Source organism: Leptopilina heterotoma, unplaced genomic scaffold, assembly GCF_015476425.1.
Source record: "Leptopilina heterotoma isolate Lh14 unplaced genomic scaffold, ASM1547642v1 Lhet_480, whole genome shotgun sequence".
In the NCBI taxonomy this organism is placed as follows: Eukaryota; Metazoa; Arthropoda; class Insecta; order Hymenoptera; family Figitidae; genus Leptopilina; species Leptopilina heterotoma.
This window is the reverse complement of record NW_025111103.1, coordinates 47,797-73,401: the sequence shown is the minus strand read 5'-3', so window position 1 is coordinate 73,401 and position 25,605 is coordinate 47,797. Positions and strand designations below refer to the sequence as shown.

At 24.6% G+C, this 25,605-nt stretch overlaps 3 protein-coding genes across 6 annotated transcripts in view; all 3 read left to right on the top strand.

Annotated features, from left to right (window-relative positions):
- LOC122507615 (tyramine receptor 1) overlaps positions 1-22,811 on the top strand; it is a 118,945-nt gene extending 96,134 nt beyond the window's left edge. The window contains exons 2-3 of one of the 2 annotated variants that reach the window (XM_043620420.1): positions 19,060-20,325; positions 20,978-22,811. In XM_043620420.1, the coding sequence (XP_043476355.1) occupies positions 19,108-20,277 (1,170 nt within the window). In that variant the 5' untranslated portion in view covers positions 19,060-19,107 and the 3' untranslated portion in view covers positions 20,278-20,325; positions 20,978-22,811. Of the gene's footprint in view, positions 1-19,059 lie in introns of both variants that reach the window. The other variant, XM_043620419.1, reaches the window with a different exon arrangement.
- LOC122507616 (protein Diedel-like) lies at positions 7,160-10,657 on the top strand. 3 transcript variants are annotated; one of them, XM_043620423.1, is made up of 2 exons: positions 7,160-7,707; positions 10,197-10,657. In XM_043620423.1, the coding sequence occupies exons 1-2, from the start codon at positions 7,568-7,570 to the stop codon at positions 10,402-10,404; spliced, it is 348 nt and encodes a 115-aa protein (XP_043476358.1). In that variant the 5' UTR covers positions 7,160-7,567; the 3' UTR covers positions 10,405-10,657. The 3 variants fall into 3 exon arrangements, with proteins under 3 accessions (XP_043476358.1, XP_043476356.1, XP_043476357.1); XM_043620421.1 differs by having other exon boundaries at positions 7,169-7,707; positions 9,442-10,657; XM_043620422.1 differs by having other exon boundaries at positions 7,173-7,707; positions 9,480-10,657.
- LOC122507614 (protein Diedel-like) lies at positions 13,839-14,219 on the top strand. Its single transcript, XM_043620418.1, has one exon. It carries the CDS (start codon positions 13,839-13,841, stop codon positions 14,217-14,219), a length of 381 nt encoding a protein of 126 aa, XP_043476353.1.
- Positions 22,812-25,605: the final 2,794 nt, after the last annotated feature.

Below are 25,605 nucleotides of genomic sequence, written 5' to 3'. Positions count from 1 at the left end.
AAAAAAATTTATTTGAATTTATTATTTTTTTGAAATTTATATTTAATTCTTTCATATTTTTTTTTTGTTTTGCTTTTGTGTTTCTAAAGATATTAAATTGAGACAAAACAACGTATCAAAATAGTTGCTTCGTTTTTTGTCTCAATTTCATATCCTTAGAAAAACTGTGAATCAAAAGCAAAACAAAAAAAAATATGAAAGAATTAAATTCCACAAAAAAAAATGTCAATACTTAGAACTCTCGATAATAAAATCGCCGATAATTTAAATTTACTTCTAAATTATGTCCCTCACGAAATTCAATATATATCGAGAGTCGACTGCATTAGATCAAGAATTATTTAATAAATTTCTTTCCAATAGTAACCGAACCAAAGGTATAGGTACTAAAATTTCGGTATAGAGTTTCGAGACTAGTGGTTAAGGACAAACCCCAATCAATGGTTTCACTATACACTCAAAGCCATAGAATACAAGAACAAATAGTCGAATACTTCTCATGAAGTTACATTGGAACCCACCACACTGATGTTCAAAGAGAAGGTTTTCCTATCATTGCCTTCTATATACAAACATGTCAATTTTACTTTATATATATATATATACCTATATATACTAATGACTTTCTGACTGCAGTCACTTATAGTTAATTTATCAACGTTTATTGATAAATTAATAATAAAGTAATTCTAAAAATCTTTTCTTACTTAAAGCCTTGATAATATTTTTTTAACGACTTTCTATCGCAGATAATTGTCAGAATTGATTTTTTTTACTTTATTAATAAATTATTTTTATTGAGTTCTACTAATTACATAAAGGAAATTCTACTTATTACATAAAAGAATCTTATTTTATTTTATAAAAGAAATTGTCAAATAAAAGAAATTGTCAAATAAAAGAAATTGTTAAAAAAAATAAATTGTTAAAAAAAGGAATTGTTAAATAAAAGAAATCAATTAAATAAAGGAAATTAATTACATAAAAACAATTAATTTTATTACCAGATTTCACACTTGATGATTATTTTTAAAAGAAAGTAGCAAGAAGTAGCTTTTAAGGTTAAAAAAAGTAAAATTGAACAATTTTTGTTAAATAAGTCTTTAAATATTTATTGTTATTTATTTTTCCACAGGAATTAAAAGTTTCAATAATTTTAATGTAAACATTTTAAAAATTTAACTATGTACCTATAAAAATTACAAGTGCAATTATTTTAAAATTAAATTCTTTTTTAGAATTTTTAAATACAATTTTTCGAAAATAATTGAATTTATTCAAAGAATTTTTATGAAATTTATAAAAATAATTAAATTTTTCAAGGTAGGTATATTTATGAAAGAAATTGAAATTTTACAAAAAATTTATTTATTTATTTTAAATAATTGAAATCCTGCTGAAAAATTTTAGTATTTATAAAAATAATTCAATTGTTTCGAAGAATTTTTGTTTAAAAAAGTTTGAAAATAATTTAATTGTTTTGAGAAATTCAATTCATAATATAAACAATTTTTCTCAAAATTATTTAAAAAATTGATTTATTTTAGAAAATATTGTTCAAATTTTTCTAAATAATTGAATTGTTTCGAGAAAATTTAAACAAATAGTAAATAATTAAAATAATTCAATTGTTTCGAAAAATTTTTGTTTTTAAAAAAGTTTGAAAATAATTGAATTCTTTCGAGAAATTTAATTATAATTGTTTTGAAAATAATTCAATTCATAATTTATAAACAATTTTTTTCAAAAATTATTAAAATAATTGATTTATTTTAGAAAATATTGTTCAAATTTTTCTAAATAATTGAATTGTTTCGAGAAAATTTAAACAAATAATAAATATTCAAAATAATTGAATTCTAGCAGAAAAATGTTAGTATTTCTAAAAATAATTTAATTTTTTTGAAGAATTTTTGTTTAAAAAATTTTGAAAATAATTGAATTTTTCAAGGTATTCCATTATAATTGTATTGAAAATAATTGAATTAAGAATATAAATAAATTTTCTCAAAATTATTCAAATAATTTATCTCTTTTTGGAAAGTTTTGTTAACATTTTTCTAAATAATTAAATTGTTACGAAAAAAGTTAATAGAATAGTAAATATTGAAAATAATTGAATTCTTGCGAAGAATTCTATTATTTGTGAAAATAATAAAATTCTTTCCAAAAAATTCATTAAAATTAAAGAAAATAATTGAATTCTTTCAGAGGAATTTAATTAAAATTGTATTAAAAATAATTTAATTCTTGCAATAAATTTTTTGTATCTTTAGAAATAATTAAATTGTTTCAATAAATTCAACGAAAATTGAATTTAAAATAATTGAATTATTTTATACAAATTTTATCAAAAAGTTTGAAAATAAATAATAATAAATCGCAAAGCCTGTACTTATTACATAAAATAAATTAATTACACATAAGAAATGAATAAAAAATTTTATGTAACAACATAAAAGAAAATTACATTAAAATCAACGCTCAGTTTATTTCATTCAAACAGTTCATAAATAATATCAACTTCGCAAATAATAAAAATTCATTTATTAGATAACATTATTTTTGCAAATTAATTTGCATTTCTCTTTATCATTTAAATAAAGTAAACTTCGAATATTATTTTTCAAATAACAAACACTTTTTCACTTCTATATTCATTAAAAAAATATGTTCTATTCTTAATTGGACAAACATTATCGTAATATTTAAATTAATCAACAAATAAAATTAGTCATTGGCATTAAAAAATTAATAATATATCTCTTTTGTATTAAAAAATGTAAAAAAAACCTTCTTATCATAATTTATTATTTAAAAGTTTTTCAGACCAAAACAGTATTCAAATATCGACAAAAAAAACCAATAAAATTAATAAAAATTTGCGATTCAAAATTTTTAATTGACAAAAAAACATTCTTTTAAATAACACATTTCAATAAGACCGTAAATTGTAATTTTCTTTTGAATTTTATTAACAATTAGTCGACTATAAATAATCTTCAATTTATCCAAAGACTTAAAACTTCATAAAAAATAGTCTAACCCTAAAAGTTTCAATAAAATCTAAATTTTATTCTACGAAGAATTCAAGAGATAATTCTAGAAAGAATTCAAGAGATAATTCTAGAAGGAATTCAAGAGATAATTCCAAAAAAATTCAAGATATAATTCTAGAAAAAAATCAAGAGATAATTCTAGAAAAAAATCAAGAGATAATTCTAGAAAGAATTCTAGAAAGAATTCTAGAAAGTAAAGCCAAAAAAAAAAATAAAAAATCCCTTGATCATCAATTAACGAAAAAATGGTTAATTTTTCACTACTGTTTATTGTAACGCTTGCAATATTTCCGTGCGTAATAAATGCGGAATGTTGTCGAAGGACAAAATTAAGGTTCGAACGAGTGGACGATTCAAAAAGTTGTTATCATTTTGGGGGAATGGTATCATTGGACAATATGGTTGTAATGTATCCCATTTACAGTTTTCAAATTAAATCTTACGAAGAAAATGGAGATTGTATAATTTCGGCATGTGGCGATGGAAAGAGACCTGATAATAAAAAAACCTTCTGTGGCATTGGTTCATGCAATATATTCGGCTGCAATTGTGACGGTGGTTGCATTCCCGGAAATGCTACTGAAAGTTTTAAAGCATTACATGGAAAAAAAGTGCGCAATGTGAGACTTTAATTTTTCTATTGTCAAAATATTGACAGACGTTTCAAAAAAAAAAAAGAAAATTCAATAAAAATTTTTTCAATACGAAAATTTTAAAAATAGAAAAAAATAGAAAAAAATAATAAAGAAACCAATTGGTTTCTGTATTATTTTATTATTTTTTTTTCTTTCTAATTCTCTATTTAACTTTCTATATTTTTATATAGACTTCTTATGTAATATTTAGAAATAAACTATTTTTCATAATAGAATAAAATGTTTTGTTCTCTTTTTGGCAATTTTTAAATTTTGTAATACAACTTTTTTTTTAATCAGAGAAATTGTTTATGAATTCAAAACTATTTCCCAACTCTACTTGTTGAGATTAAATACGATTCATTAATTAAATTTGACTAATAGATTAAATATCTGATTAATAAATTAAATATGCTCAATAAGTTAAAAATGAAATAATGAATAAATAATTCATTATTCGACTAATGAATGTATAATTAATTTCAATATTTTATTTTCATAAATTTTTTCTTATTATTTTCAATATTTAAATTTTAATATTTTTTTTAAACTACTTTTCTATCGCAGATGATTGTGAAAATCGATTTTTTACTTCGTTAATAAATTCTTCTTATTGCATACACGAAATTAATTACTTAAAAACAATTAATTTTATTATATAAAAGAAATTAATCACATAAAGAAAATTTATCGTATTAAAAAAACTTATATTAATATCAATGCTTTAGTATTTATTCTAATCAAACATTTCATGTTCCTAAAGTTTTAAACGTTTAAATGAGGGAAAAAATTTTTTTCCGGCTTTTAATTTGCATTTTTTTATGAAAAAAAAAAATTATATTTATAGAAAAAATTATTCTTTGAATAAGTAAATGATTAATTTTGATCATTTCTCCATTTTGTAGATTAATTTTTAAAAAATATTTAAATTACAGAAAAATAATTTCGTTCATACGTTCAAAACTTAAGTAAAAATCATTTTATACTTATATAAATTCAATTTCAAAATAAAGTAAATTTCTTCATTATTTTTCAAATAATGAACACTTTTGACTTCTGTCAAAATTTTTTAATCAAACTATTATACAAAATTTAATAAAAAAAAAGTAAATAAAACTAATTTCTATTTATAATTTCAATTCAAGAAAACCATGTTTTATTTCAATAAGATTTATAATAATAAAGAATTTATAAGATTTATAATAATAATGACATTTCAATAAGATGAAAGGAGTAAATTTCTTTTATATTGCATAAATAATAGTCCACTATACACATTCGTCAATTTATCAATTATTCGACTATAAATATTCATTAATTTATCCTTTATTCAACTACAAAAAATTCGTCAATTTATCCATTATTCGACTATAAATATTCGTCAATTTATCCAAAGACTAAAAAGTCCAGAGAAATTTGTAGAAAGAATTATAGAAAGAAATTCTAAAAAGAAAAAAAGAAAGAAAGAAGAAAGAAGAAGGAAAAAAGAAAAAAAGAAAAAATACTCGAAAGCACCAAATTACGGAAAAATGTTGAATTTTTCATTACTATTTATTGTAACGCTGGCAATATTTCCGTGCCTAATAAATGCGGAATGTTGTGGAATTGAAAAAATAAAGTTCGAACGAGTGGACAAATCATTAAGTTGTTATCATTTTGGAGGAATTAATGAAATAAATGATGTGGTTTTAATGCATCCGATTTATGGTCGTCGACGTGAATATTACGAAAAACGTACAGATTGTATAATTACGGCATGCGGCGATGGAAAACGACTTGAAAGAAAAAAATCCTACTGTGGCAATGGTTCATGCAATATATTCGGCTGCAATTGTGACGGTGGTTGCATTCCCGGAAATGCTACCGAAAATTTTAAAGCATTACACGGAAATCAAGTGCGCAATGTGAGAGTTTAATTTTCATCAAAATAGTGTCAAAAAAAAAAAGAAAATTCAATTGAAATGTTTGTAACATAATAAGAAAATTTCGAAAATAAAGAAAAAAATAAGAAAATTATAAAAAATAATAGGAAAATAATAAAAAACCAAAATAACTTCTTCCTTTAATATAAAAAACCACTTTGTTTTCTTTTTTCTTTTCTTTTTATTTTCTTATTTTTTTTTGTTCTTTTTAATTTTCTGCACTGAATAAAAATTTAATTGATTCAAATAACCAATTAATTGACTATTATCAATTGAATATTTAATTGAATCAAATAATATTTATTGAAGTCAATTAAATTATTTTTCCAGTGTATATTAATATATTTAACGTTTTATGCAATATTTAGAAATAAACTATTTTTTAAATTAGAATAAAATGTTTTATTCTCCTTTTGTCAATTTGTAAATTTGTTAATTGTTATACAACTTTTTTTTTAATCAGAGAAATTGTTTATGAATTTAAAACTTTTTCACAATTCTATTTGTTAAGATAAAAGATTAAATTGTTAAAGATAAAATTATTCATTAATTCTTGACTAATAAATTAAATATGATTAATAAATTAAATATTTTCATAAGTTGTTTCTTAATGTTTTCAATATTTTAAATTTAATAATTTTTAAACAACTTTCTATCACTGATGATTGTGAGAATCGATTTTTTTACTTTATTAATAAATTCTCATTACATAAATGAAATTAATTACTTAAAAACAATTAATTTTATTACATAAGATAAATTATAAAGAAAATTTGACACATTAAAAGAAAATTACATCAAAATCTCTCGATTTTGATGTAATTTCCTCTTAATGTGTCAAATTTAAATAATAAAAAATGTTTGTTTAACAAAAAAACAGTCAAAAATAATTTTATACTGCAAAAAATATAAATTGATACAAATAAAAAAATTTAGAGAGTATATGTGGAATTTATAATAAAGATTTATTAAAAAAAAAAAATAACTAATTCTTTTTCTATAATTCATAAATAATCACAATTATTAAACGAAATAATAAAATATTAAGTATTTATATTCAATAAAACTTTGTCTTCTAGATAAAGTTATTTTTGCAAATTTGCATTTCTCTTTATCAGTGAAATAAAGTTAACTGCCTCATTATTATTTAAACAATAAACATTCTTTTAATCTTCAATTTTTACATTTATTAAAAAATGTGTTCATTCATTAAGAATTATCGTAATATTTAAATTGGACAACAACAAAAATCAATGACGTCAAAAATATGTTTCCTTTGTATTAAAAAAAAATTCAAGAAAGACATTCTTTTCATAATTTATCAATTGAAAGATTTTTAGATCAAACTATTATACAAAATTTAATAAAAAAAAAAAGTAATAAAAATAATTTCTATTTGAAATTTCAATTGAAAAAACTCTTTTGCATAACACATTTCAAAATCCCGAAAGGAGTAAATTTCTTTTGTATTTTATTAACTATTGTTAATTTTTTTATTGTCGACTATAGATATTCGTGAATTTATCCAATTAATCGACTATAAATATTCGTCAATTTATCTATTAATCGATTATAAATATTCGACAATTTATCCAAAGACTCAACAGTCCAGAGAAGTTTGTAGAAGAAATTCTAGATAGAAATTCTAAAAAGAAAAAAAGAAAAAAAAAGAAAGAAAAAGGAAAAAAATACTAGAAAGCACCAAATTACGGAAAAATGTTTAATTTTTCATTACTGTTTATTGTAACGCTGGCAATATTTCCGTGCCTATTAAATGCGGAATGTTGTGGAAGTAAAAAAATTAAGTTCGAACGAGTCGACAATTCAATAAGTTGCCATCATTTTGGAGGAATTAATCCAATAGAAGATGAGGTTGTAATTTACCCGATTTATAGTCTTCGACATGAATATTACGAAAAACGTGGAGATTGTTTAATTTCGGCATGCGGCGATGGAAAAAAACCCGAAGGAAAACAATCCTACTGTGGCAATGGTTCATGCAATATATTCGGCTGCAATTGTGACGGTGGTTGCATTCCCGGAAATGCTACCGAAAGCTTTAAAGCATTACATGGAAATAAAGTGCGCAATGTGAGTCGTTAATTTTTCTATTGTCAAAATTAACAAAAAAGTGTCAAAAAAGAAAATTTAATTGAAATTTCTAAAAAATAAGAAAATAATAAAAAAATAATAGTGACAAATGATTTTTGTACTTCATTAATAAATTCTTCTTATTACAAAAAAGAAATTTATTTCATCGCATAAAAGAAATTATAATTACTTAAAAACAGTTAACTTTTATATTTAAATAATTGAATTTCGCTACTTTTTTGTAATTAATTATCGAGTGCGAAAGCTACTTCAGTTTATTTTAATCAAACATTTCCTAAATAAATTCAGTTTCGCAAATAATAAAAATTTGTTTACTAAATAAATATTTTTTCAAATTTTCAATTCTCTTTATGAGTGATATAAAGTAAACTTCAAATATATTCATTAAAAAATCTGTTCGTTAATTACGAATTATCGTAATATTCAAATTAGACAACAACAAAAATCAATGACGTCAAAAATATGTTTCTTTTTATTAAAAAAAGATTCATTTTTATCATAATTTATCATTTGAAAGATTTTTCAGGGATGAAATTAGTTCTATAAAATTAATAATTAAAGTAGCAAACCTTTTCAAAATTCAATTATTTATAAAAATTCACTCTATAAGGCTTTAAATATTCAATTATTATCTAAAATTTTAACTAAAACTCAATTTTTAAATCAAATTTTATTAGAAAATTCTACGAGAATTCAATTATTTATATACAAAAAATAAATAACATTGAATAATTAAATGTTTCTCAAAATTGAATTTTAATAAAAAATTTTATTTAAAAAATTTTCAAACAATTGACTTCTTTTGACGAATTTCAATTATTTTCGACGAATTCAATTAAAATTGTATTGAAAATAATTGAATCCCTGTAAAAAAATTTGATTATTTATAATAATTGAATTATTGTGAAGAAATTTTTAAACAATTTGTTAATACATAATTGAATTCCTGTGAAATTTTAATTATTTATGAAAATAATTAATTTTTTACGTAAAATTTAATTAATTTTTTTTTTAATAATTGAATTGTTTTGTAAAACTTTATTAAAATAGTAAATATTGAAAATGACTGAATTAAGGAAAATTTGTAAAAATTATTGAAATTTTGCCAAGAAATTATTAAAATTTTTGAATATAATTGAATTTCTAAAAAGAATTTTATTATTTATTATAAAAAGTAAAATTTTTCAAAGAATTTAAAAAATTTTTTGAACATAATTGGATTTTTGCAATCATTTGTAACTTCACCAAAATTATTATTTTTAATAACTAATTCAATATATATTAAAAAAATTTAATTAACTTCAGTATAATTCGAATTTTAAAAATTTTTCAAAAATTTAAGTTCTTTAAAATTTCTAATGAAATTCATTAAAAATTAAAATTTTACAAAATTTCAAATTAAAATCCTCTCATATCATCTATTTATGAAAATTGTAAACGTAACTCTTTTAAAATTCAATTAATTTTCAAATATTTAAATCAAATTATTTATTAAATAATTTTTGAGAAATAATTTTATATAATAAGAATTAATTTAATTGAAAAGAAATTATTTTCTGAAGTAGAAAAAATTGAAGGTTTTTTATTAGAATTTGTGGTAATTTCATAGTTTATAGACACAAAAATTCAGAGTTTTCCTAGAAATTGAATATTTTTCCAATACAAAAAGCCAATAATTTTTCAGAATTCCAATAAAAATTCCAACTTTTCCAGGTTTTTTCAATCTTTATAAAATTCCCTGACATTTCCAGGTTGTCCAGGTTGCGTGGCAACACTGATTTTTGGATCAAACTATTATATAAAATTTAACAAAAAAAAGTAATAAAACTATTTTCTATTTGCAATTTTAATTTAAAAAAAAACTCTTTTGCATAACATATTTCAAAATGACGAAAGGAGTAAATTTCCTTTGTATTGTATTAACATAAGTTAACTATAAATATTCACCAATTTATTCATTAATCAACTATAAATATTCATTAATTTATTCATCTATCGACTAGAAATATTCGTCAATTTATCAATTTATCAATTTTTTAACTATAAATATTAATCAATTTATCCTTTATTCGACTATAAATATTCGTCAGTTTATCTATAAAATAGATTATAAATATTAGTCAATTTATCTATTAATCGATTATAAATATTCGTCAATTTATCCAAAGACTTAAAAGTCCAGAGAAGTTTGTAGAAAGAATTATAGAAAGGAATTCTAAAAATAAAGAAAGAAAGAAGAAAGAAGAAAAAAAGAAAAAAAATACTCAAAGGCACCAAATTACGGGAAAAATGTTTAATTTTTCATTACTTTTTATTGTAACACTGGCAATATTTCCGTGCCTATTAAATGCGGAATGTTGTGAAAAAGAAAAAATTAAGTTCGAACGAGTGGACAATTCATTGAGTTGTCAATATTTTGGAGGATATAATCCAATGGATGATATGGTTGTAATGTTTCCGATTTACAGTCTTCGATATAAATTTTACGAACAACGTGGAGATTGTTTAACTTTTGCATGTGGCGATGGAAAATCACTCAAAGGTAAAGATTCCTACTGTGGCATTGGTTCATGCAATATATTCGGCTGCAATTGTGACGGTGGTTGCATTCCCGGAAATGCTACCGAAAGTTTTAAAGCATTACATGGAAATAAAGTGCGCAATGTGAGACTTTAATTTTTCTACTGTCAAAATTCACAAAGACATGTTCTTGAAAGAAAATTCAGTTGAAAGTTAAAAAAAAAATATTAAAAAATAATAAAACATACTTTTTGTATAGTATTCAGAAATAAACTATTTTTAATATCAAAATAAAGTGTTTCGATTCTTTAAGAAAATTTTTAAGTTACAAAAATGTTTTAAAAAAATTTTTGTTAAAAAACAAAAATCCTAAATCTGTATTTAGAATAAACTGTTCTTAATATTTAAATAAATTGCATTTTTTTAGTATTTAAAAATTTTTTTTCCCCTTTTTGCAAATTTTTAAAGTTATAAACATTGTTCTTTAATCAGTAAATTTGTTTATAAATTCAAATCCTTTTTCCCACTCTATTTATTATGATCTAATATGATTAATTTCTTAATTATGATTAGTAAATAAAATATGATCAATAAATTAAATTCGAAAAGGTTTATTTATTTAAATTTTATTCAAAGATTTTTTTTAGTCATTTCATTGTCACTCAAATATGTCATGAGCTCATTGTTCCATTTTAGTATTGAATTAATTACATTCATTTAATGTTTCAGTTTAGTCGAACAAACTAAGTCTATAACAATTTACATACATTGTCAAACTTATTTCACATAAATGATAGAGAGATAAAACAAATTTATTCAAAATTATATTAAATTATAAATTATACTTTAAGAGTCAATATGTAAAAATTGTTTGAAAAGACACATTTCTATTACAAGTTCCAATAATAAAAAAAATTCATCTCCAATAATGTAAATTTAAATTTCAAATTTCATTCATATTTTAATTATAATTTAATTGAATTCAAAATTTTATTTTAAGTCTAATTTCAATTTAAAATTTAATTTTAATTGTAAAATTTTATTTTCTTTTAATTCAAAAATCAAAAGTAAATTTTAAGTCTAATTTCAATATTTAAAATTTAATCTTAATTGAATATTTTAATTTTAATTCAATTCGAAAATTAATTTTAACTCTAATTTCAATTTAAAATTTAATCTTAATTGTATATTTTAATTCTAATTAACTTCAAAATTTAATTTAAATTTACTTTTATTTTTAATATTCTAAAATTGTTGAACTTTCAAATGACTGAAACAGTTTCTTATTATAAATATTAAAAAAAATTACTGACTACATTAAAATTTAAGAAGTTTAATAAAAAAATTTTGTAACTTTTATAAATTAATTTTTAATACTTGACTATGTTCAAAATTTGAAAAAAAAAATTCTCGTAAAAATGCTAATTATCTTTATAAATAACAAAATTCTTCTCCAAAGTTCAATTATTTTCATAAATGTCAAAAAAATTCTTGTCCTAATTTCAATCATTTTCAAAATCTACTATTTTAATATAATTTCCCAAAAAGAATTCAATTATTTAAAAAAATTTTAATAAAATTGTATGGAAACATTTAATTATTTTGATAAATAATAAAAATTTCACAGGAATTCAATTATTTTCATAAATAATAAAAATTTTTTAAGGAATTCAATTATTATTTTCATAAAAAATAATTTAAAATTCTAGAAAATAATAATTGAATTAAAATGATGAAAATAATTTTGATGAAGTTACAGTAACAATATACTTATAATATAAAATAATGATTTTATCTCTCGGTCATCCTTTTTGTTTAATTTAAAAAAGGTTTGAATTTGAAATTTTTGAATGTCTTAATTCCTGTGGAAAATCCTGTTCCAAAATGAAAATTAAAAATAGGAATTTTGCAAATATTTTTCTTCTTTTTCTAATACAAAATAATAATTTTGTTTAAAAAAATTGTGATTCATAAACAAAAATAATGCAAAATAAATAAATTTTCTATTTCTTAATCACAATTGTTTAACAATTTTCTAATTTTGTTTAGAAGTAAAGAACAAAAATCTGCATAATTTTAATTTAACAAAACATAATATTTAACAAAGTTTTAGTCTTTTTAAGAGAAGAAATGAAAAAAATTCTGACGATTTCTATTTGTCATTACAAATTTTAATTAATTATAAAATAAAAATAATTATAACATAATAATAAAATATACAATCTATCTAAAGTTAACAAAAAACAAAAGTATAAACAAAATACAACTTCAGAACGTTTAGAACTTTCGGGTCATTAATTTCAATTCAATTTAAATTCAATGTTTTTAATTATCATTTTAATTATTAATACAGATATTCAGTCTGACTGTTAATATTTTGCATTATTATGTTAATTAGATTAGTTTAATTTAATTTAATAATAAAAAATTAATTTAAATTAAAATAAATTTTTAACTGAATTTTAATTTAAACTTCAATTAAATTTTAACTGAATTTAAATTCAATTTGAAATAATTTACAGTAAAATTTGTTTAGAATTTGCAAGTAAACAGTGAAAAAAATATTATTCGAGTCGTACGGTTTTATCCTTATGCAGAGAGAAGTATTAAAATTACCTTTATAGGTTTATACAGTAACATTTTATATTCTGAAAGCATCTTGTCTATATATACGTCTTACATCTTAAATACTAATGCATCTTAAGATATTACATTCTCATTTTGATGACATTTTGAAAGCTCATCTTGAAATTTACTGCCAAGTAATAAAACTACAAAATATAAAACGAATATATTAAGATACAATAAAGTATAGATATATCTTCTTTTTACATTTCTTTAAAACTATAGGTACAACTTTAAAAATTATATTGACTCTCCAGTTTCTACACACTTGTATGACTAACAATAATAATGCAAAATATTCACTTTCATCAAAAGCAGAAATCTAAAAAATGACCAAATGTCTCCATTAATAATAAAAAAGAATAAAATAATAATTAAAAATTCGAATAATTAAAATGAGAATTAAAATAATTAAAATCACGGTTTTCTAAGGATATCAAATTGAGATATTACATTATCATATCATTTTTATGTCATTTTCAAAGCTGACAAAAAACGTATCAAAATTGTTACGATGAAACGTTTTGCTACGTTTTTTGTCTCAATTTGATATCCTTAGAAAAACTGAATAAATTATTATATAATAATTTAAAGAATTACGATAATAATTTTAATATTATCGTAATTACACGATAAAAATTTAAATAATTTAAATAATTTAAATAATAACTAGAATAGTAATCAAAATCATAACTTTCAATCAATTAAATCTAAAGTGCCACTTTACCCGCAAATTAAATCTAATGTAACCCAATTTTTAAAAAGTGTCAACTTATTAATTCAGTGAAAGAGATAAAAAAAAAATTTTTATTTGATCATCATTTGAATATATAATCGACTTCTCCGGACAAACAAAATTTGGGTATAAATACAAATCATCAGAAGAAATATTAAACAAGAAATAATACCTCCTCTCCTGTGATAAGAATAAAAAGAAAAATAATCCACAAAACAAAGAGAGAAAAATGGAAAAATTATATTTTGTATTCTTCCTGGCAATCTGCACAATTCCAAATTTAAGTCACGGCGAATGTTGTTATAAGGAAAAATTATTATTTCAAAAGTCGGACAGGAATTTAAGTTGCGCACATTTTGGCGGAGGAATAGCGAGTACAAATAATGGTGTGACAACTCCATTAAGATTAACCGAGTACGAATATAATGTTAAATATGGACATTGTGAAATATTCGTTTGTCAAAATGGGAGACCACCAGGCGAAGGAACATACTGTGGCAATGGTCCTTGCAATATATTTGGCTGCAATTGCGACAATGGCTGTGTTCAAGGACACGCTCCAAGTTACTTTCAAGCCATTTACCGAGATGAGGTCTATAACGTAAGATAGGCAACGAACTTCGAATAATGTTTGTTTTTTTATTAAATTTATGCGTCTATACTTGTAATTTTATTTTTACCTCTTTTTCGAAATAAATTATTAATTTTTTTTAATAAATTCTGCATTTTTGCTTCTTTATTATTATTTTTTCTGCCTGAGGGGAAAATTAATTTAGAACCTTTGCGCTACTGGACTTTTTTTCTGTATATGGACTAAGAACGTTTTTTTATTTGTATATTGGAAAAGACTTAAAATTCATCATCAAGAGGTTATTATGCGAAATGCTTTTAATTTTTCCGAAAGTAATGAAAATTTTGTTCAGTGACTCAAAATCGGTGGAAAATTTTAACAAACATTACTCGGTAGCGCAAAGGTTAAAAACTAAATTCTAAGCATGAAAATCTAATTGAAGTCTATAAATTTAATGTCTAAACCTAATTTAACGTCCAAACCTAATTTAATTTCTAAATTTAATTTAACCTCTAAATCTAATTTAATCTTCATACCTAATTAAAAAAATCTAAATTCATTAAAATATTTCCATCGTTTCTAAAATTAACGTTTTTCCACGGAGAGAAAAATGTGTCACTATGTATAATAATTATGTTATGTAGTAACATCCAGATTTCACGGAGAAGCATAAATTTTTTGTTTTGTATAAACTGTACGACAAATTGTGCGACTAATTGTGCAACAAGATTTTGTACCATCTTTTATGGTAATCAGTAGCATAATGATAGTACCGCGATGCATCTTCTCTCCAGCATCCGTTTCTCTGAGTAGAGAAATAGAAGTGGGGAAAATGACGAACTAACGGATGAGCTTTGTTCGTATCTTGTTTCGACTCTAAAAATAAAAAAAAATTTTTAAAAAATACTAATAAAAAAAATAAGTTAATAAACCATCGCATGAAAAAAAGAGAATTTTCTTTTTTAATTTTTAAGCTGCTTGTGGAATTAAGAAATAAAATTTATCCGTACCTATTATATGAAGTAAAAAATATTTTACTGGGTAAAATATAATGATGGTACTGCGGTAACAGGGATCACAGCGATATTTTTTTTTATTTTTAAAAAGAGAATTTAGTTTTAAAAAGGGGATTTTCAATATTAAGTCCAAAATAATTGTACTACAGCCAGTACAGTTACGCATTACGAAAAAAAATTAATGACAATATAAATTAAACTAAATTGCTTATAAATGTTTGAAAATAAATTTTGCAAACGAATATATATTTTCCAATATTTTCTTTCAATTGAAATATAATTATCAATTCTATATGAAAATACTGTGGAGCTACTGATAAACGAATCCGAATTTTTCAATTATTCCTCTGATAAATATATTTTATCTATAATATATAATTATCCTATATTATTTACTTACGAAATGAGCTCGACAGAAAACATGTTTTTTAACTCACCTGAAACAAAAAGAAAAGAAAATTCTTTATATTATATTGAAATTAATGCCAAAAAAATAAAAATTATAATTATAACTTAATGAAATTTCCTCTAAAAATAGTAAAATTTTCTATTAAAAAGGTTATTTTCAGAACAATTTTCTTCAGAAGCAATTAAAACTAAAAATTTCAATTTCAAACCTTCTCGAATTATTTCTAAAAATTACAACAGTAACTTTTCCAAAATTTAATTATTTTATAGAATTTTCAACTAAATTTCTCTTAATCAATTGTTTTTAATAATTTTCCAAAAGTTCATCAAGATTTCAATTATTCAATTATTTAAATACAAAAATTAATTAAGTAATAAAAAAAAATTATTTAAAAAAAATTACAATTATTTTTAATAATTTTTGGAAAGTTCATCAAGAATTTAATTCTTTAAGTACGAAAATTAACAAATGAATAAAATAAAGAATTACAATTATTTTCAATAATTTTCCAAAGTTCATTAACAATTCAATTATTTATGTACAAAAATTCAATTCTTTAGAATAATTGTAACTCTCTTCACAGTTTTCATTAAAAAAAAACTATTATGGTCAATTTTTGCAAAATATTTAACCAAAAATATTTAAAATAATTAACTTTTATAGAAAATTATTTTTAAAAAACCTTAAAATTAATATTTACAAATTTTTTTTAAGGTAACTCCTGAAATAAAATTGATTTTTGAATTCTACAGAATTAAAAACTCACCAAATAATTGAAATTTAGTAAAACTTTTCAAAAACAATTGAATTTATTAAAAGAAGTTTCGGAAAAATTAAAAAATAATCAATTTTTTGAAGAATTAAAATTTTTTATTACATATTTTGAAAAAAGATTGCTTGCTCCAAAACCTTAATGTAATTATTTTTATATAGTTATTTCAATTTTTAAAAACTATTTAATTAAAAATATTTAAATTTTTAATTTCAATAAAATTTCAATAAATTAAAAATATGAATCTTAAAAAATTTTCATAAAAAATTCTAAGTATTACTTTTTAATGATAAATCGTCCAAACGCCCATCCTGCCGGAAGGACGTTCCGAAAAAAAGGCTTTTAAAAAAAGGGAATTCAACTTTTCTTTTCTGGCACTCTTTGGTGTTAAAGTAGACGAAAAGACGAAAAAATACATATTTTTGACTTTTTAAAATAATAATTTAAACCATTTTTCAAAGCCTTCAAACTTGCTATGTTTCTAAACAGTGAAAAAAACATTTTTTCGTAAATTTAATGTAAAATCCCCAAAAATCAATATTTTTTGACCGGACAAGTCTCTTTCTCTTCAGAAACGTTCAAAGAATGAAACCTAATTTTTTAATTAAAAAAAAATTCATTTTTAATATTTTTCAGTATATTTGAGTAATACTCAGGCGCGAGTCCCTTCGAAATTGCTCTATAAAATTAATATGGAAGCAGATAAATGTAAAACTAAGTATATCGTTGGAAAGGTAATGAAACAAGCTTTCAAATGATGTAAATATCGAGTCTTTAAATTTATAAACCTGGGCTAGGCAGTCTCTTAAATAAAGCGAAAAGCGTCCTGCCGGCAGGACCGGGCTTCGTCATTCTGTGACTAAAAATTATGTGAATTTTTGGAACATATAACTTCTTCAAACTACCCAGCCCTTAGTTTTGAACTTACAAGCTCGATATTTATATGCGCTGAAAGCTTGTTTCGTTACCTTTCCAATGGTATATTTCGTTTTTTATTTATCTGAATCCATGTTAGTTTTCTTTAGTGATTTCGGAGGGACTCACCTGAGTCTTTTTCGTCCTGCCGGAAGGATGTTGGACGATCTATCATTAAGAAAAAAATATTTTAATACTGTTTTTAATATAATCATCTGAGGATTTTTTTATAAAAAGTTTATTCAGAAATTAAATTATTTTTAGAATTTTCTATTAAAGTTTCTTCAAAATTTGATGAGTTTCAAAAATTTCAATGAAATACTTTAAAAAAATCAATTATTTTCCTTAAAATTTAAAAAAAAATTCAATAATTTAAAAACTTGTTAATTGGAATACATTTCAAAAATTTTACTGCCTTAAAAAATTATTCAAAAATAATATTTGACACTTTTTAAGTTTTTGACTATATAGTTATTTTTCACACATGTGAGTGAAAAAAATATTTTTTATGCAGAAAACAAAAGTGATTTTTGTTTAAAAATTTTTTCAAAGTTTTCAATCAAAAAAAAAAAAATTGTAAACAATTTTTAAGAGAAAAATTTAAATAGAAAAATATTGTTTTCTTCTAAATTTTTTAGTATTATTATAAACGTTGTAAACTTCACCAACATTCTCACACTATATAAAAATCAAAATAATTTGTGTTTTGTACCCAGAAAAAGTGATATTTTGTTGCAATATTTGAATGAAGAGTCGATAAAAGTCGCATTTTGTTAAAATCTTAAAAATAAAAAAGCGAGGAATTTCTACAAAATTAAAATCATGAAGAACAGTTAACTTTTCTTCACAGTTTTCATTAATTTATGAAACAGAAAACAGAAAATTGTGTTTTTGTGCACACTTTTTCATAACTTTTCTGCATTCTTTGCTTTTCACTGTACAGAAAAGTGTTTTTTTATATTTTTTGCTATACATTGTACAAAAAAGTTTCCTTTTCAGCATTCTTTGCTGTACACTGTACAGAAAATTGTACTTTTCTGCATTCTTTACTATAATTTTTTGTACACTGTACAGAAAATTGTACTTTTCTGTATTCTTTGCCATACTTTGCTGCACACTGTACAGAAAATTGTAATTTTCTGCATTCTTTGATATACTTTTCTGCATTTTTAATCATACTTTACTGTACACTGTACAGAAAATTGTAATTTTCTGTATTCTTTGCCATACTTTGCTGCACACTGTACAGAAAATTGTAATTTTCTGCATTCTTTGATATACTTTTCTGTACTTTGTACAGAAAATTGTACTTTTTTGCATTCTTTGCTATATGAAAAAGTATAAATTTCTGAATAATTTTCTGCATACTCTCTAGAAAAGTGTAATTTTCTGCTTACTTTTCTGTTTACTGCATAATATGCACTGTAATCATCATAGAGTTATATTTAGTCCCAAAAACAGTATGAAAACAATGCTCTTTCTAAACTGTTGTTGCATAAAGCACTCTGTGCACCTAATGCAGAAAGCAGAATTTTACGCCCTTGGTGCATAAAGTACTTTCATTAAAACAGTATGAAAATGATGATGTATGATGTTTTTGCCAAATAGGTGTTACACAAAGCACCGTCTGCCCCAAGTGCGAAAAGTAGATGTTTTCGCACTTGGTAAATAATACCCTAATTTTTACCATCTTTCCCGCTACTCATCATAATAATAACATAAGCAAATAAAGCAAAAGCCTAACAATAAATAAAAATTCTGTTACAGGAGGAAGCCTGGATGGGCTGAACAAATTGGGGCGGACCCGGTGGGACGATGGGAGAGGACTACGACGGAGATGGGGGTTGCGGTTCCGGTGAGGAAGAAACCGGTTCAAATCTTCCCCTCTGGGAGGCTGCAGCTGCCGTATTAATTCTGGGCTTTCTAGTGCTAGCAACAGTTCTCGGCAATGCCCTCGTGATCTTGAGTGTCTTCACCTACCGGCCACTAAGGATCGTGCAAAATTTCTTCATCGTCTCATTGGCAGTTGCCGATCTTGCCGTGGCAATACTAGTAATGCCTTTTAACGTCGCCTATTTGCTCCTCGGCAAATGGATATTCGGTATTCATCTCTGCAAATTATGGCTCACATGTGACGTACTATGTTGTACAGCAAGTATTCTAAATCTTTGCGCAATTGCCCTCGATCGTTATTGGGCAATCACAGATCCAATAAATTACGCCCAAAAACGTACGTTAAAGAGAGTATTGGCAACGATAGCGGGCGTCTGGGTGCTATCGGGTGCAATAAGTTCACCGCCACTAGCCGGTTGGAACGACTGGCCAGAGGAACTCGAACCCGGCACTCCATGTCAACTGACAAGGAGGCAGGGCTACGTCATCTATTCAGCTCTCGGTTCATTCTTTATACCATTATTGCTCATGAGTCTTCTCTATTTGGAGATATTTCTCGCGACTCGAAGACGACTACGTGAACGGGCCAAGCAAAGTCGATTGGGCGTTGTGCCATCGGCGAAGCATCGTGAAACTGATGACGCCGAGGAATCAGTTAGTTCGGAGACAAATCACAATGAGAAATCAACGCCAAGATCACAGCCAAAACCATCGCTTGTCGACGATGATGTTACCGAAGTGACAGTGGCTGGTGCTACAACTGGACATTCAAGACGTGGTGGTCCCGGTATCGCGACAACATCCACGACAGTTTATCAGTTCATTGAAGAAAGACAGAGAATTTCTCTGTCAAAAGAGAGACGAGCTGCTAGAACGCTGGGGGTTATAATGGGTGTGTTTGTCGTTTGTTGGCTTCCCTTTTTCCTCATGTATGTCATCGTACCATTTTGTCCTTCTTGCTGTCCCTCCGATAGAGTGGTGTATTTCATCACCTGGTTGGGATACGTCAACAGTGCTCTCAATCCGCTCATTTACACCATCTTCAATCTCGATTACAGGAGGGCTTTCAGGAGGCTTCTTCATATTGGATAAGGAGTTCGTTGAGGGGTTCAAGCTTCCGGACTTTGTAAATATATTCATGTAAGATTTATCGCTCTTCGAGGAAGAAACCACAACACCCAAAAATTAGCATTTTACCAGGAATCTTTTTTCTTTTTTATCAGGAATCTTTATTTTTTTGTAAATCAATTAATCTACAAAAAAATAAAGATTCCTGATTCATAATTTGAAATTTAATCGACATAAAGAACCGTGAGGTTAGGTTCCACATTTTTTCACACTTTGGTTCGATATAACGAATCAAAGTGCGCACGAGCATGACCGTTAAAAGTCACCTTTATAAACGGATGTAAAAATAAATCAACTTTAAAAGGATTCCTCGAAAATAAATATATTTTTCGGTGTTTGTGTTTGTGTGCGAGTACGAGTACGAGTACGAAAACAAACATTCTCAGACTCTTTGTCGTTGGTTTCTATATCGATCCCATCACAAAAGAAGGAAGACTTCTTCTTGAAAATTTCATATAAAAATAAGAAGCCTTGGAAACAACGAAACGTTTTTTTCGTTTCAGAGCTGAGAAATGTTGTCAAAAAAAAAAAAAAAAAAAAACATTGTAAATATCTATAAATAATAATACACTTTGCGAAATGAGAAAACACCTCCGAACATTGTTGTTCAATAATGCAAATCTAGTAAAATTTGTTTCTTTGTTTTTTCTTTTTTTGGTTTTAGAAAGAGAGAAAGTGGCGGATGAGATTGAGTATACAATTTCGAGTCCAAATGAGATATCTTATACTGATTTCGCAGAGTTTCACCGAAGAGGAAAAAGACCTGCCACTTACAGAAAAACCTCTTTATTTTCGGAATTGAAAGTTCCTTATCGAAATGTACAAGGGATCGGAAACTATGCAGCAGATCTTTCCCGATAGACGTCGGACGTGCAACTTGAGCGAACTGTGGTTTCACCGAGGTTCGAATCGTTCGGGAAACTTTGGCCCGAGGGAGCATATTCAATAAAGTACCCGCGTATACATGAAAGATGATATCATTCAGTTCAAACTCTATATATAGCGAAGCTCGAATGGATTCGAATCTGTTTGCCGAGAGAAAAAATTAACAAAATATTTATATTCAAAAAGGGATTTTGGTTTCAATTCTTTTTTTCCACCGAATAAATAATTCCAATTTCTTGTTCGGATCGAAAAAAGGATTTTGGTTACAATTCTTTTTTCGAACCGAATAAATAATTTTGGTTCCGCAATTTTCTTTTTGGACAGAAAAATTGATTCTTTTTTCGAACCGAAAAATGGAATTTCGTTGCTTTTATATCGAATTTCTTCAGTTTCGCAGTATCGCACGCCCTTAATTATACACGTTAATTGTTCAATAAAATATGCCACTTTATCAGCAATAAAGTTCAAACTACAAACTTTATCAAATGTAAAACGCTTGATTAAAGTGCTACTTTATCAAAATACCACTTTATCAAAATGGTCTCTCTAAGGGTTGTTATAAACTCCAGGAAAGTTATTCTATCGCCATAAATTCTCCCTGATTAGAGGATAATCGCGATTTCGAAATTAAGAACCAAAATCGGTTAACTTATATTTATTTTTTCAAAAGTCAATTTTTAATAAATCCTTTTTTTAAAGGAGTCAAAAGGTTTCAATTTCCAGAAAATTATTTTACAGAAACAAAATTTAACACCAAAAAACGAGTATTGTCATCAAATTGAATAGCGATCGTAGTTTTTTTTTTGTAAAATAATTTTTCGTAAAATGACAACTTTGCAAAACTTGCAAATTCGTTAAAATCGAAATACAAAAAAAATAAAAGTCGAAAAAATTAAAAATAGGAAAAACTGGAAATCTTTCGAAATACCTTTTCATTGTCCCGAATAAAAGAAACATAACGTATTTTTCTCCGGAGAAAATTTTAAGTGACAAATATTAGCGAGAGCAACCTTTTTCAATCTCTTTGAACATCATCTCTCTCTCTCTCTTGCTCTCGTCATTTTGATGTCAAAATCAATGAAAATAGAAGCTATCGCTGCAAATCCGCCTAACCTACTTTCGATACTAAGAACGATCAAGAGAGACGAGGTGCGCATCCAAGTGGATGAGCTTCAAGTCGGTTTATGTGGTGGTTAGACATAAAAAAAATATATTTAAACCCACAAGAGCTCGTTTAATGTTATAGAAAAGGTGTAAAAATGACGTTATACAAAAGAAAGAAAGAGTATGTGTAAAACGATCTGCTTCACGAAAGGAATTAAGTAAAAAAAATGAAAAAAATAGAATAGAAAAGAAAAGAAAGAAAAATAATACATAAATGGAACATTTTTTTAATAAAAGACCAGTGGAGTAGAAAATAATCGATAGTAAATTTATTTCTTTCGCGATTTCTCCATCGCGATATAATAAAAAGAGTTATACTCCACTCCTAAACTTCAATCAGTAAATTTTACTCGCAAAAACCAGAGAGAAAGAGTGAGAAATAAAATTTCAAATCGGTTCAAATGGGAATATATATTTTTAAAATGGAATTTATTTTTTTCTGTGTATATTTATTTCCAGAAAGCAAAATTTTTCTAAAACGCAAATTGTAAAAAAAGGATTTTTTTATAAAAGTATTTTTAAAAAATATATTTTTAAAAAATATATTTTTAAAAAAGTTCTTCTAATAAACATTTTTGAAAAACAATTTTTAAAGTTGGATTTGTAAAAACAAACAAACGGAAAATGAAATTAAATACAAAAGTTTCGAAATCAAGAAATTCTGATCGAACATTTATTTATTTCTATATAAAAGAAACTTGCCGTTAAATATAAAAGTACTTTCTTAATTTGAATTAGTAAAAATGTTTACTATTTTGAATTAGTGACTCAATTTTTGCTTTTTAATTAATAAATTTTACTAATGAATTAGTAGGAATTACTATTTTTTAGTAAAATTTACTAAAACTTTAAATAAAGAAAAAAATTAAAAAATGACTATTTATTAGTAAAATTTACTAAAACTTTAAATAAAGAAAAAACAAATGTTACTAATAAATAATTATAAATTATTATTTATTAGTAAAATTTACTAAAATTTTAAATAAATAATAAATGTTACTAATAAATTAGTAGAAATGACTGTTTATTAGTAAAATTTACTTATTCAAATGCAAAAATTCAGTCACTAATTCAAATTAGTAAATCTTTTTACTAATTCAAATTCAGAAATTACTTTTATAATAAATAAATAATTGTTATTACCCCCCAAAAAAATAAATAATTTAAAAATTTCGTCAAGCAGTTGAAAGATTTTTTGTTTCACTTAATTTTCAAGCAAAAAAAAATACCAGAAATTAGTATAGAAATTTCTAACAACTCGAAGCAATAAACGACTAATTTTTATTCACTCAAGACAACTAATAAAATTTAGAGAGCAAATTACTCACGAATTACTATCTGTATTTTAAATATCCCATTTGCCGGGAAATTTTTAAAGAGGAAAATAAGTTTATCCTTATTTTATGATTCACTTTTCATCTCTACTGGTTTTACTGCTTTTTTACTATCGAGTTAAACTGAAAAAAAAACATTAAGAAAAAAAAAATTTCTTTCACCAAAGTAAACTGCAGTAATTGTAAACTGGAAGTCAATTTGCATATCTAGAATAGAGCAGCAAGCTCTTAAAGTGTTAGGACTTATTATACACACTTTCTCACAGTAGTAAAATCGCTGTTTAAAAAAATGGATTATAGTCCCTCTACAATTTTCACTTTAAAATAAGTGAATTTCAATCAGATTTTAGTGAAATTTTAAATTTAAATCGAAAATTAACTTCAATATTACTATTTTTTTCACGCTCTCGAAAAATCTAGGGTTTCGATTTTGTAATTTGACTTTGACTTAAGATTCGATTTTGACTTTAAAATTGAATTTTTAAAGACTTTGACTTTGATTTTTACTTTCAGTTTGACTTTCAGTTTGACTTTCACTTTGACATTGACTTTGACTTTTATTTTCACTTTGACTTTAATTTCATTTTGACTGTAACTTTGACATTCACTTTTGTTTTCATTTTCACTTTGATTTTAACTTTAAATTGACTTTGTCTTTCACTTTGACATTGACTTTGACGTTGATTTTAAATTTAACTTTGAAAGCCAAAGAAAAAGTGAAAATCAACGTCAAAGTAAATGTCAAAGTCAAATTGAAATTAAAGTCAAAGTCACAGTGAAAATGAAAGTTAATGTCAAAGTAAATGTCAAAGTCGATGTCAAAGTGAAATTAAAGTCGAAGACAAAGTGAAAATGAAAGTAAAATGAATGTCAACGTTAAATTCAAAGTCAAAGAGATATTAAAGTTAAAGTGAAAATGAAAGAGAAATTAAAGTCAACGTCAAAATTATTGTCAAAGGGAAATGAAAATTATTGTCAAAGTCAAAGTCAAATTTTCTCCTAATTCAGATTTAAAGCCAACCAAACAGATGTATCAAAATTTAAATGTCAGTAGGCAAAAGGAACAACCATAAAAAAAAACTGTGTGACACAAAAAAATAACACATTTCCTTCGCACGATTCCAGTATATAAACCCATTTCGCAAAAGTTTTATTGCAATCGTGAAGGAAAACGAGGGAAAGATGTGAAATTATTAAACGAATCTCCTGAAGAATTCTACTCCACTGGGCTTTTTTCAAACCCATACACATATTACACTATAAATAAAAAAAAAACGGAAAAAAACATGAGGGTAAAATTTTTGTGACAGCACAATGAAAAATGAAAGTTGCCGTAAAGTGACAAAGTGTGTTGTTTCACGCTATTGCGAAAAATACATGAATCTCAAGTGAAGACACAAGTCTCATTATTAATTCAGATCCGTATATAAAGTTTGATTCTCAACTTTAAGGATGAGTGAGTGAGTGAGTGAGAGAGAGAGAGAGAAAGAAGACGGGGGAGTGTTATAGTCGGTTCAAAACTTGGATTCTCTATGGTACACTGCACTGCTGAGATTTCACCTTCGAAAACTTTGTTCAAAGTCTTGCAGTTGTATCCGGTTAGTGGATCGATGGTAATGCTCTCCCACTGGAAAAGCATGTTACGATTGCTCGACCGCTATGTGTATGTACCTACTTACTGACAAACTTGTACTCTGGCGAGACTACAACGTTTAACCAACTCCTTGAGGTTGGAAAGATATAGTAAAGATAGGGGGGAGGTGAAGGGGCGGGGGGATTTGTTGACGTCAGTGTCGTCAACGCAGTCATCCGGAAGCTCGAACCCTCTTAACTCGCGTTTTACTTAAATAAGAAGGTAAGAACAGCGTTTCACGCTTACGAATAAGACTTTTCTACGAAAACTCGACCA

Excerpts from the sequence above, each read along its gene's own strand:
- LOC122507616 (XM_043620421.1), top strand. The coding sequence starts at position 7,333 with ATGTTTAATTTTTCATTACTGTTTATTGTAACGCTGGCAATATTTCCG. Across the intron at positions 7,708-9,441 it reads ATGGAAATAAAGTGCGCAAT|GTTTTTTCAATCTTTATAAA; the intron begins GTGAGTCGTTAA and ends CAACTTTTCCAG.
- LOC122507614 (XM_043620418.1), top strand. The coding sequence starts at position 13,839 with ATGGAAAAATTATATTTTGTATTCTTCCTGGCAATCTGCACAATTCCA.